Source organism: Saccopteryx bilineata, chromosome 5 (assembly GCF_036850765.1).
Source record: "Saccopteryx bilineata isolate mSacBil1 chromosome 5, mSacBil1_pri_phased_curated, whole genome shotgun sequence".
In the NCBI taxonomy this organism is placed as follows: domain Eukaryota; kingdom Metazoa; phylum Chordata; class Mammalia; order Chiroptera; family Emballonuridae; genus Saccopteryx; species Saccopteryx bilineata.
The window spans coordinates 57313060-57325789 of NC_089494.1; the positions used below are offsets into that span (position 1 = coordinate 57313060).

Sequence of the window (12730 nt, forward strand, 5' to 3'; positions counted from 1 at the left end):
GAATATAAATAGCAGACCAGTAGATTTTTATTTATAGCCTTGTTTTTTGGCTTTGTGCCTTGCTGTATTATCCCGAGAAAAGTCTTTAACCAATCTGATCCTCAAGTTCCTCTTGTATTAAATGGGATACTAATATCAGTCCTCATGGACTCAGATATTATTGTGAGGAAAAAATAAAGAAAGGTATGCCGAAGTACTCTATCTCTGAATGAAGAGTATACAGATCTGACATATTCAACCAGCTCATAGTACAAGACAAAATTAATATATTTATGCCTGAAAGTTCAATTCCATTTTCTGCAAAAGGTCATGGTACCACAACTTGAAATATGCATAACCACTCCCTCCACCAGGTTAAATAGTCATATTATTCAAAATATGGTAAAGATGATTCTTTATTGAATTTTAAGGATTCAGAAATACTTTCTAGGTAATGATTAATAAATTCCTAGTGAAATGTAAATGGATGAAATGACTGCATATGCTGTCTGATAGTTAAATAGGTTGCAGATCCCTTGCTCTACAAAACCTAATTAGGTCATAATATCTGGGCTCCCAACTTGCATTACATCCCTATCCTGAGTGAGTGCTGTGCATTGGTCTTTGTGTGTGTTCTTCTTGTAGTCTTTCTTTCTTGCCCCTCCCAATAAATTCTTATCATGAAATGATGTCTTTAAAGTGCCTGAGGTTAAGAAGAAAGCGCCAGAGAAGAAAGTGATCATTCCTAAGAAAAAGGAGTCTCCCGCTGCCCCAGGTACTGCTGTTTCCAAGCAAATGAGACACTGCCATGTCTTCCCATCACCTGCAAAAGTCGAACTGTCCCGTTTCAGTGTTTGTTCATATAATTTGTGCTGTTGTTTTGTTCATTGTCTCGGTGTTTGTCACACTGAAATTATAAAATTAAATAATACCTTTAAAGTGCCTGTGGTGCCCAAGAAACCTGAACCAGAAAAGAAGGAGCCTCCTCCTCATCTGAAGAAAGCAGTGTCTCCACCTGCCAGAGGTATATCACCCAGAACAGGGATGTGTTCGCTGCGCTGATATTGAACTGTGATGCTGTCACTCAGGATGTTCAACACAAACATTTTCATTGTGTGGTCTGTCATTTGCATTTGTCCTTTGTGACTCAGTTGCACCCATGTTTGTACTGTCGATTTTTCCACTTTGTCTATTTTAATGCGTTTTATCTTGATTCTCTATGTATGTTATTTCTAAAAAATAAAAATACTAAACTCAAATATCTTTAAGAAGCCAGAAGTAACTAAGAAACTAGTCCCTAAAGTACCATTTTTCTTCCTAAAAAAGTAGAAGCTCCCGCAGTAAAAGATAGAATATCTCTTTAATGGACCCTTAAGCTTAAACTACAACCTCTTTATTTTTGCTCAACTGATTCCGTGATATGTCAGTGTTTCATCTTGTGCATGTGTGTTCTGATATTTACTCTCTTATGTTAAAAAACAGAAAACTTAGTTTTTATGTACTCATCTTTGGTTCTTACACTTTAACTGCCTAAAACTATCAATATCTTTTAAGTTCCTGAAGTACCTAAGAAATTGGAGGAAAGACGAATCATTCCCCCTAAAGAAGAAGTTCCACCAGCTGAAGGTAGATGACTTTCTGAGGAAATAGCATTTTCAAAGTCATCCTGGTCTTATCATTGTTTAATATTTGAAGGGTTAAATGAACATTTCGCTCCAGAAAATAAACATATTCAGACTCTAATTATTACTTACCTAGTAGAAATTATGCCAGAATACTAAAACCAATTGAATCTCCTTTCTTATGTGTTTAGCCTATTTGTTTGTTTGCTTGTTGTTTGTTTTATTTTAATAAGAATCTTGAAGGAAACTGTAATTTCCATGATAAGTTTTTCTTCAACTCTTTGGTTGGCAATTGTGGGGTAAACTTGGCCTACAGATATTCCAGTTAAGCCTGAGTAACAGGTGCAGAAAATCTATCTTCTACCCCAAAGTGAATATTTGACTTCAAATAAGTTCACTTCCATTAAAACTAAATAATAATAATTTTAATCAAATTCTCTCTAAGGCCCTTTCCAATTCTAAAATTCTGTGATGGGCCTAACATATTTTGAAGATCCAGTAGCTTTTTTTCAAAGCTTAGTGAGTTTTCGTACACTTTTGGAAGGCTGAGCTATGAGTTACTTACACTGATCAGGCAACTTCAGTTTTCAGATATATCATTTTAGTCTAACATTCAAAAGAATTACAAAAATAATTTACAAAATAATCTTTTTAAAGTGTATGAGGAGCCTGAAGAGCCTACTCCAGAAGAAGAGATCCCAGAGGAACCACCTAGCATAGAGGAGGTTGAGGAAGTGCTGCCACCTAGAGGTACAGCTGCTTTTATGTGTTAGACACTTAAAAGACACCACAATCCAAATCCTTCTCAGAATTTGTCTTTATTCAGAATTCATCAGTATACATTTCTTATAGCATATCTTATAGTAGCTGATGCTTTGTGTCCCATCACTTGCCCCTGTCAACTTTTTTTCTACTGCAGCTGCAATACAATTAGAGTGAGAGATTATTTTTATGTTACAGGCACTTCCATTTATTTTCTGGCCAGCTCCTATTGTAATACTTTCTTCTAGTTTCTAGTTTTCAATCCTTGATTTTTCTTAAATATTATGATGGGGCGGGGGGTGTTTCTGTGGTGTTCACTTTTTTTTTTTTTTTTTCATTTTTCTGAAGCTGGAAACAGGGAGAGACAGCCAGACAGACTCCCACATGCGCCTGACCGGGATCCACCCGGCACGCCCACCAGGGGGCGATGCTCTGCCCACCAGGGGGCGATGCTCTGCCCATCCTGGGCGTCGCCATGTTGCGACCAGAGCCACTCTAGCGCCTGAGGCAGAGGCCACAGAACCATCCCCAGCGCCCGGGCCATCTTTGCTCCAATGGAGCCTTGGCTGCGGGAAGGGAAGAGAGAGACAGAGAGGAAAGCGCGGCGGAGGGGTGGAGAAGCAAATGGGCACTTCTCCTGTGTGCCCTGGCCGGGAATCGAACCCAGGTCCTCCGCACGCTAGGCCGATGCTCTACGGCTGAGTGTGGTGTTCACTTTTTAGAATAATTCTTAACCTGTGATTTCTGAAGACTATGACAATCTTTTATATAATTGATGTTATGTTTGCTTATAAGAATTCTAAGTAATATTTTTCTCACCCTTGGAGTCACTGCAATATATATATAATTACCATTTCGGTTGCTAATATCTTTTTAAAACCAATGTTTGGGGGGGGCATATGGGAGTTGTTTTGTTCATTGCATGTCATTTTTCAAAATGTTCATAAACTATCTTTTAAGTGCCTGAAGTGGTTAAGAAAGCAGTACGTGAAGCACCCACTCCAGTTCCTAAAAAAGTGGAGGCGCCACCAGCTAAAGGAATAGCAAATCCCAATTAATATATCTTTAAATTCCAATTAGTTTTCTTTTTAAAACAAAGTATCTTCTTTCACTGTTTTCTTAGGTCATTTAAGTAGCAAACTTATGAAATTGAGTAAGAACTAGTAAAAATATAATTCATTCCGTTTATTTAGCCTTCTCCAGGATGTTAATGGATGATTATGCATATATATGTATATGAATTATTCCAGAAGCATCTTATTTTAGATAGCTAAACACTTTGATAGTACATTTCTCTGTACTTTGATACATAGCTATGAATTCTTTTTCCCCACATTTCAATCCCCATAGATTTTATTTCATTACATAAAAAAGATTTTCTCATGTAATAATTATAATAGTTATATCTATTATATTATTTTATAGGGGAAATGTGTTCTAATGCTTGGATAATAACTATTTTAAAAGCTTCATGTCCCTTCAGTAATATTTGGCCTAAGTATTCAAGGTTATTATAAAATGTTTATTTCTCATTGCTTCCTAATTAAGTTAATGCTTCAGTGGTGCCCTTAATTGATCACATTATACAGTCCCTATCACAGTAGGCATTCTCAGCAGATATAATAGTGCCCAACAAACTATAACACTTATGTCAAGGCTTAAAAAGGCAAAAAAAAAAAAAAAGTCTTCATTAAATTAATAATAGTAGCAGTAAACCCAATATTAGTAATATTTGCTATGAAAGGAAGGAAGGAAGGAAAGAAAGGAAGGAAGGAAAGAAGGGAGAGAAAAGAAATAACCAGCACAGTTTCTTTAAAACATATCTTCTTCTAAAGGTATGGTTAGCACAAATGAGTAATTTGAGAATATATCCTTATTTCCTGTCAAAGTGGTGTCTAATAGTATGGAGAAACTTCTTAGACTCTGATTATTGTTGGTGTTGTTTCTGATGTTTTTATTTCATGTTTTTATTAAGTATTGTCAGCTAACTAAAACACCTAATACCTTTAAAGTGCCAAAGAAGGTTCCTGAGGAAAAAGTACCTGTTCCTGTTCAGAAAAAAGAGGCACCTCCAGCCAAAGGTACATCTTCTCTTTTAAACCTGAACTTCCTATTAATCCTTTTTTTTTAAGACTTTTATGTTTTATGTCTCTATGTCTTGATGGTTTTTAATGTTTTGTCTATGAAAGCTTGCTCTTAACATTCCTAAATGTCAAAACTATATCTTTAAAGTGCCTGAAATACAAAAGAGAGTCCCAGAAAAGAAAATCCCAGAAAAGAAAGTCCTTGTGCCTAAAAAAGAAGCCATTCCCCCAACAAAAGGTATTTTGGGAAAAAATCTTTGATTTTCATGTGTTGTTGCATGAAAACCTTTGTTTCCTGTTGTTTTATTTTATACGTTGATATTACATCTTCATTTATTCTGTATTAAAAAAAAAAGTCTCTTACAAAAGATGCTCTTTCAGGGAGGACTGTTCTTGAAGAAAAAATGTCCATTGCCTTCCACAAAGAGAAAGTAGTAAAAGAAAGAACAGAACTAGAAGTAGTGGAAGCAGAAGTGGAAGAAGCCCTTGAAGAAGAAGAGTTCCATGAAGTTGAAGAATATTTTGAAGAAGAAGAATTCCATGAAGTAGAAGATTTTTTCAAAGTAGAAGAATATAGAGTAGAAGAAGTACACAAAGTTGAAGAAACCCATAGGGTAGTCAAAGTTTTAGAGGCAGAAGAAGTGGAAGTGTATGGAAAACCCAAAGCTCCACCTAAAGGTAGAGGGGAATTCTTCCGATATTACAAATTACCATATCTTGTGCTAACTTTTTGTTTTAACTACATTTTATGTTCAGTTTGGAACACTAGAAACCCACTTATTTTCCAATTTGTAATCATAAAGTACTCTATACTTTGTATCAAATAGTTTAAACAAGTTGATACAAAGATCAACATAGAGACCAACTACATGGAGTGTAATCTTAGCAGACAAGATAATACTTGATATTTACTTATTTAATGAGGTCACTGTATGATAGTTTGGATTCTTTTTAAAATCCAGCTGAGAATGTTGCATAATTGATACAGTTGTCAAAATAACTGACTAGTGCCATCAGTTGAGTGAAAAAGAAGCTACTTAGTTCACTGAGGAATTTATTTGTTCAGGCAAAACAACCATTGCTTTGATAACATTTCAGTCAGCTGTTCATAAACTGATAATTACTTATCAAAAGCTTCTGCCATTTTTTATTTTAAAAATACCATTAAGGAAATATATGAAATGTTGGTGACAGCACCTGCATTCTAGTGTCTTCTGAAAATTAACCATAATACAATACAAATAATCCTTTGCAATACCACGCCATATCTTGCACAAATTAATAATGTGTGTGATATGAAGGACTGTGTGTGTGTGTGTGTATATATATATATACACACACACACACATAGTAAATATACAATATAGGTGAAATTTAGCAAAACCAAGTCTTTTTTTAAAGTAGGTATGGTATAAGTTCAAAAAATATAAATAAAGCATTTTATCAGCCCTTGTTATACTAACTTTAATGGTAATATTCCATAATATTTTAAGAGTTTATTCTAAAGCAAAACACTAATATCTTTGAAGGGCCTGAAATATCTGAGAAAATCATCCCTCCAAAAAAACCACCCACTAAAGTTGTTCCTCGAAAAGAGCCACCAGCTAAAGGTATTTCATTGGAAAAAAAATTACTTACCTAATTGTATGTACAGTAGCACCTTGGTTATTTTACAAGTTTGCATTCTACTTCATGTTTTCTTCTTTTTTGTGTTTTGGTAATTTTTAAAGCAAACTAATATCTTAGGAGTGACTGAGGGTCCAAAGAAATTTCTATTTAAAAAAAGTCACTGTTGTTATACCTAAAATGCCCAAAGCAAATGTCTCTATTCCAAAAACTGAATTCACATTTCCTTCTTTGCTACTATATTATTACATATTCACTAATGTGCTTATTCATAAATCCATGTTTTTCTGTTATTAATTTTATTAACTTACTAAGTATAAATACATGGTAACTATGTTTTAATGTCCTTGCAGTGTTCATTTTTGTAAACCTCTTGAATTTCACAATAGAGAAAAATACTATCTAATAAATAATGTGTACTTATATCTTTAAAATCAGTGAAGCATTTAAGAACATGGTCACCAAAAAGTACCAATTATTCTACCAAAGCAAGCAGAAAGCACCAGCTGAAGGTGTCTTGTAAATTTTTCTTCTCAAGTTATAACATGAGAAATTTCCCTGGATCTGTTCTTATACTTCTTATCAAAATTCAGCTCTCATTAAATACTGTAATGTATTTGATAAAGTGATGTCTGTACTTGATAGTGTTGTTCTGTGTTTACATTTCTCTTATGCTCTGCATGTTAAAAATCTTTATGAATATTTAAAAGTAAAATAAGTTATTACTACTATCTTTAAAGTACCTGAAGCACCCAAGAAAATTGTGGTAGAAGAAAAAGTGTATGTTCCTGAAGAACCCAAACTTCCACCAGCTAAAGGTACCTGCCCTTGCCAATTCATCACTAATATAAAAAGCTCTTTTATTCACTTACTATGGAGAAGAGACGAATAACATTCTCCCATCAATGCCACAATATAACTGATTAATATAAACTTTAATTTATGTTCTATCACATAATCTTTCCTCTGGGAACAAAAGGATAGCCTAAAAGTTTATTGTTTGTGTTGATCCTTTTCTTAAGCAATAATTAAACTATATTGACCCCTCAACTTGTTTTTCAAAAATAATTCCGGAAGCCATTGTCAAGCACCTTTGGAAACAAGTAGACATATTCCAAATTACAATAGACAATGGTGCTATCCCCAAAGGACAGAGTGTTTCTAATATGACAAATCAAGAATTCAGTCACAGTGTGATGTTGAGAAATACATTGACTGTGTGTATTTAGTTGACTTATTTTGGAAGTTTGGTATTCTCTATGTTAGATACTTCTTTTTGTCTTGATATTTTATACCCAATTACAACATTCTTAAGAACAAAACAATCAAATATCTTTAAAGCACCTGAAGTACCCAAGAAAACTGTTCCGGAAGAAAAGGTTCATAAAGCTGTTCCTAAAAAGCCTGAAGTTCCACCAGCTAAAGGTATACACTGTTACTAATCACAACAGGAAGTGACTCTTTGTTTAGTTATTCATGGCTTAAAGTGAATGTGTGTGAAGTCAAATCTGTGTTTTTCATTTCTTTATATTTTTAATATCTTACATTGTCATATGTAATAATTAATATACTAATATCTTTAAAGTTCCTGAGGTGCCTAAGAAAAGTATTCAAGAAGAGAAATCACCCATAGTTCTTTCTGAAGACACAACGATGTACAGTGAGTGTAGAAAAATTGGTGGTTCTCTTTGGTTTCATTTGTGTTTGTCCTTATAGCTTTAAAAAGTAAATAAACTAATACTTTATAAAAGCCTAACACAGCAATAAATATTTGGCTAAAAGTTAATAATTTAAGTGGCTACTAGCCTCAAAGTTATTTCCTCACCAATTTAAAAAATAAGTAGTCCTGTACTTAAAACGCCCAAGTTTAGAAAAGTCATTTGTCTTGTTGAATTTGTTGTCTTGTTTTATTAATCTGTTATGTGTAGAAATGTCTTCTGCTTTGAAGCAATTTATTTTCTCAGACTATTAATTAACTTCATAATAACATTTTAATTGGATTTTATAGAATCAAAATTCTCCACCATTATTATTTTTTTTTACTCTCCAAAACAATCTCTAGAAATGTTGGCAACACTTTGGCAATGCTGCTGAAATGACCATAGATTTACACAGCCATTTAGAACCCCAAAGGAATTCTTAAGCCATTTTTTTAATGAGCTTTCATGCAAAATTATAATTAAATAATTTGAGAAATAAAATAAAATGATAAAAATTATTTTTATTATCTGAATAAAATATTCTGAATAAAATACTATACAATAATCTTAGTAAAAGCTCCAGTAATCAAATATTCTTCCATCTATTTTAATCTAAAAAGTTCCCTGTTTAAACCCAATTTTTTAGTCACCCTGTAATTCTCAGTTGGGATAAAAATATATGCTGACTCCCTCCTTTGAATACCCTTTCCATAATTGAATTTGGTTGTTGCTATCATCCAGTCTTTTTTTCTGAAAGCTGAAGGAATCTTGATTTCCTTATTTGCCTTACCTTCCAAATATTTAATTATTTTTATTTTTATTTTCTGACTTCAGTCTCTAAATTATTTTCACATTAATATTAACCTAGGAAAACATAAACTAGATGTGGTTTGAAAACACAGATTAGCTAGGTTCTTGGAGAAGAAAAAGGCATACATGAATTTCCAGTAGGTCAAATATATAAGAATTCCTAATGTACAATTCAATATTGATCTTGTTCTTTATGAATAAAGCCATAAAAACCAGAGCAATAGGAAAATTTTACCAGTAAATATCTGCAGAAAAAGCAGGATAATTATATAGTCTCTTGTCAGTGAGCTAATCAATTTTGTCACCATGTTTATAAAGAAATACTCTCATATCATATAACTGGGAATAAGCCTTTTTCCTAGCCAATATGTTAATGTCACTAATTTTTCATGTACTACTAGTAATTTGTATAATGATTATGTATTATGTTTTTCTTAATACTGCCCTTCATCAGCTTTGAAATGACATTAATTGTATATGTACTAATATCTTTAAAGTGTATGAAGTATCTGAAGAATCAATCCTAGAAGAAAAAGTACTTTTGACTCAGCCTCAAAAAACAAAATCCAAACTAGCAAAAGATATATAACACTAATTACCCAGTCTGAAGAATATTTATTTATAGCTCATTTTAAAATCTCAATATTTACTTCACCATTTATAAATATAACTGTACTCATATCTTTTAAGTGCCTGAACCACCTGAGAAAATTGTTCCAGAGGATAAAATATATGTGACTATTCCTAAAAAGAGAAAAACACCAGCAACTAAAGGTATATTTCAACAACAACAAACTTGAATGAATATCTTTGCCTTCAAAATTCAAAAATTGCATGTTATATAATTCACTCTTCATAAGTTCTAAGTATAAATCTACTAATACCTTTAAAGAATCTAATACGACCAGAGAAGTTTTTTCACAGGTATAATTATCTGAGGCTGTTCCCAAAATTTCAGAGCATTTTCCAACTCAAAATATAATTCTTAGTTATGAAAATCTAAATAAGAAAATTCTTCTTCAGTCTACAAAATATGTTTAATGCCTTGTGCAGATTTTCACCACCTCTAATACTGAAATACTAATATCTTTAGAACATCTAAAGACAAGGAATTATGGCATTCCCCACCAAAAAAATGCCACTCATACAATGTGCAAAGATAAACTATTAGCACAAAAATTAAAATTTGAATTTAAAGTTACAATATCTGTTAATATACCTAACTTTCTTAACATGCCATTTCTTCACCTTTTCTCATCTAAAACCTACTAATATCTTTAAAGAGATGGAAGTCTGCAAGGAAGGTGTTCCCGAGGGGGCAGCTTCTGCGGCTAGGGGAAGAAAGTCTCCATCACCAAAAGGTACAAGCCAGAAGAAAGTTTCCTGTCTCATTTTCTAATTATACTTGTACTTAACACATGTAAAAATACTAATATCTTTAAAGCCACAGAGGCTACCACGGAAGTCATTTCAGAGAAGTGGCTTCCTCAAAGCAGATGTTTGATTGGGTATATACATGTCCCCATGAGTCAGAGGGGGGAAATATTTAACATATATATATATATATATATATATATATATATGGGAGATGGTTGGGCTACAAAGTTTATCTATGAGGCCTCTGGGGAAAATATGTATACATATAATGTGCAGATGTAACCCAGATGGATTTTTCAATAGGAAATAGTTGTTATTGTATCCACAAAAATAAAAGTCAGAATAGCTATAAAAAAAACTACATAAAACTAACATTTATATCCCCAAAAGTAGATTAAAGTGGCTCAATACAATCGCTTTAGTGCAGAAATTAGTGTCATCAAATGACAGAGGTGTGGCCCTGGCCTGGCGTGCGGGGGACCCGGGTTCGATTCCCGGCCAGGGCACATAGGAGAGGCGCCCATTTGCTTCTCCACCCCCTCCCCCCCCCTTTCCTCTCTGTCTCTCCCTTCCCCTCCCGCAGCCAAGGCTCCATTGGAGCAGAGATGGCCCGGGCGCTGGGGATGGCTCCTTGGCCTCTGCCTCAGGCGCTGGAGTGACTCTGGTCCCCGCAGAGCAACGCCCCCAGAGGGGCGGAGCGTCGCCCCCTGGTGGGCAGAGCTTCGCCCCTGGTGGGCGTGCCGGGTGGATCCTGGTCGGGCGCATGCGGGAGTCTGTCTGACTGTCTCTCCCCTTTCCAGCTTCAGAAAAAAAAAAAAAAATGACAGAGGTGTTTGACTATAAACTATAAATTAGCAATTCAACTTTCCTGAGGTGGAAATTCCAAAATATAACTGCCTGTTGAAATTGCTTTTTTATTAAAATAAACTTCCTACCAAAACCATGCATATAAGTTTGAAATAACTTAGTTCCCATAAGACTTAAATATTATAGAAATATTTTCAAGAACCCATTCATTAAAAATTAAATTTAATGTGGAGCTCTTTTATCTGTTATATCATCTCTACCCGAGCCTCTTCTAAAACCAAAGCAGTTAAAATTGGAATTCTGCCCTGAATACTTTGTAGCTCCTCTCATTGTCTTTTATTTTTAAAGAGCCCTACACTTTTCCATTTTGAATATTTTTAGGTAAGTCAGAAGATGAGAAATTTTTGAACATCCAGAATAACAATTTCAGTAATTTAAAGACTATCTAAACACGTTGACATTGTTTTCTCAGTCTAGAATCTTTGGGTTGTTCTCCTCTCGGCTATACTTAAAAAATAAACACTTTTCTAAAGTGCTTAAGGTGAAGGTACAAAATGAAGCCAATCCAGATAAGAAAGGAGCTGTTTTACTCACCTCAAACTAACAACTAAAGGTATAGTGTTAATTATAAACAAAGAAAAAAATCAATTTTTTTATGCGAAGCTAATTTTCCATGATCTAATTTTTTATATATCTACCATCCCAATAAAATTACTAATATAGATAGTGTCTGAGGTGACCAAGAAAACAGCTCTTGATCATCAGATATTCATACTGTTACCTAAGGATCAGATTCAAGCAGCAGGGAGGTCTCCCAATCTGGCGCATTCCTGTAGGTGGAGGTATGTCTAAAACTCTTTACTGCTCTTCATCTCTCTGAAGTGCAATAAATTAATATCTTTAAAGTGCCTGAATCACCTCCAGAAGTTGTCCCTGTAAAGGAAACACCCACGACTGCTCCCCCTGAGATTGAAACACCTTCCACTAAAGGTATCATTCATTCTTCCTTCATTTATTTAGTAAGTGCCTATTTTGTGCATGGCGCTAGTGAGCTGGGGCATACTAAGCAAAGACACAGAAGACAAGATTCCTTTCCTCAGTACTTTATACCTCATCTAATTCTTGAAGGAAGCACCCTTGTAGCCATAAAATAATCTCTGATTTAGTTAAAGTGACTAATGTCTCCACTGATCCCTTAATCTCTAAATATGATACCTCTATCTTCAAAGCACCAGAAGCTATGAAAAAAGTTACTCCCGATGTGCAGGTATCTGAGGGTGTTCCTAAACAGCCAGAACCACTGTCTATGAAAGGTGCATGTCATTTCTGCATAGGTACTGAAGGAATTGTCTGTCCTCTGCTCTTAAAATTATTTTTTAGTGTTCTCCATAACTCCTGAACATACTAAAATCATTAAAGCACCCTCTCAAAAGAAAATATTTGTGACTGTGTTTATCAAAACAGAAAACCCTCTAATTAAAAGTATCCATTCAACAAATACTTAGTACGGAGGGTTCTACAGTGTCACAGAAACTTTGCTCGGTGCTGGAGAAGGGTGAACCCTCTTCTCAAAGATCCTACTAACCCATAGACTTACTTGATTGGCAAGGCAAACAGAACATAGAAAGGGAGAGAAGAGACTTCTAAAACACTGTATTTGCTAACATATTGTGATTTCAGTTTTCACTAATCATTTTAATTCTTAAGCGTGCCCTACTAATATCTTTAAAGTGACTGAAGCTCCTCAAGAAGTTGTTCCCGCAAAGAGAGTTCCTTCCAAAAAAAGAGAACCTCCATCAGTTAAAGGTACAAGTTACCATGTCCTCAAGCTCTAGAAGCAATCACTGTTGCTGTCTTGAAAATATTTGCCTGCTCCTCATGGTCTTCATAACACTAAATGTTAAAATACTAATTTCTTAAAGTGCCGGAAGCACCTCAAGAAAGTCTCCCTGAAAAGAGAACA

The 12730-nt window shown here is 34.3% G+C and overlaps 1 protein-coding gene across 1 annotated transcript in view; it reads left to right on the plus strand.

Annotated features, from left to right (window-relative positions):
* Positions 1 to 12730, plus strand: part of TTN (titin) — a 284943-nt gene that overhangs the window by 137143 nt on the left and 135070 nt on the right. The window contains exons 145-152 of the mRNA XM_066233115.1: positions 680 to 754; positions 1534 to 1605; positions 2259 to 2351; positions 4376 to 4444; positions 4596 to 4685; positions 4829 to 5125; positions 5977 to 6057; positions 6814 to 6891. Of these exons, the coding sequence (XP_066089212.1) occupies positions 680 to 754; positions 1534 to 1605; positions 2259 to 2351; positions 4376 to 4444; positions 4596 to 4685; positions 4829 to 5125; positions 5977 to 6057; positions 6814 to 6891 (855 nt within the window). The remainder of the gene's footprint in view (positions 1 to 679; positions 755 to 1533; positions 1606 to 2258; positions 2352 to 4375; positions 4445 to 4595; positions 4686 to 4828; positions 5126 to 5976; positions 6058 to 6813; positions 6892 to 12730) is intronic.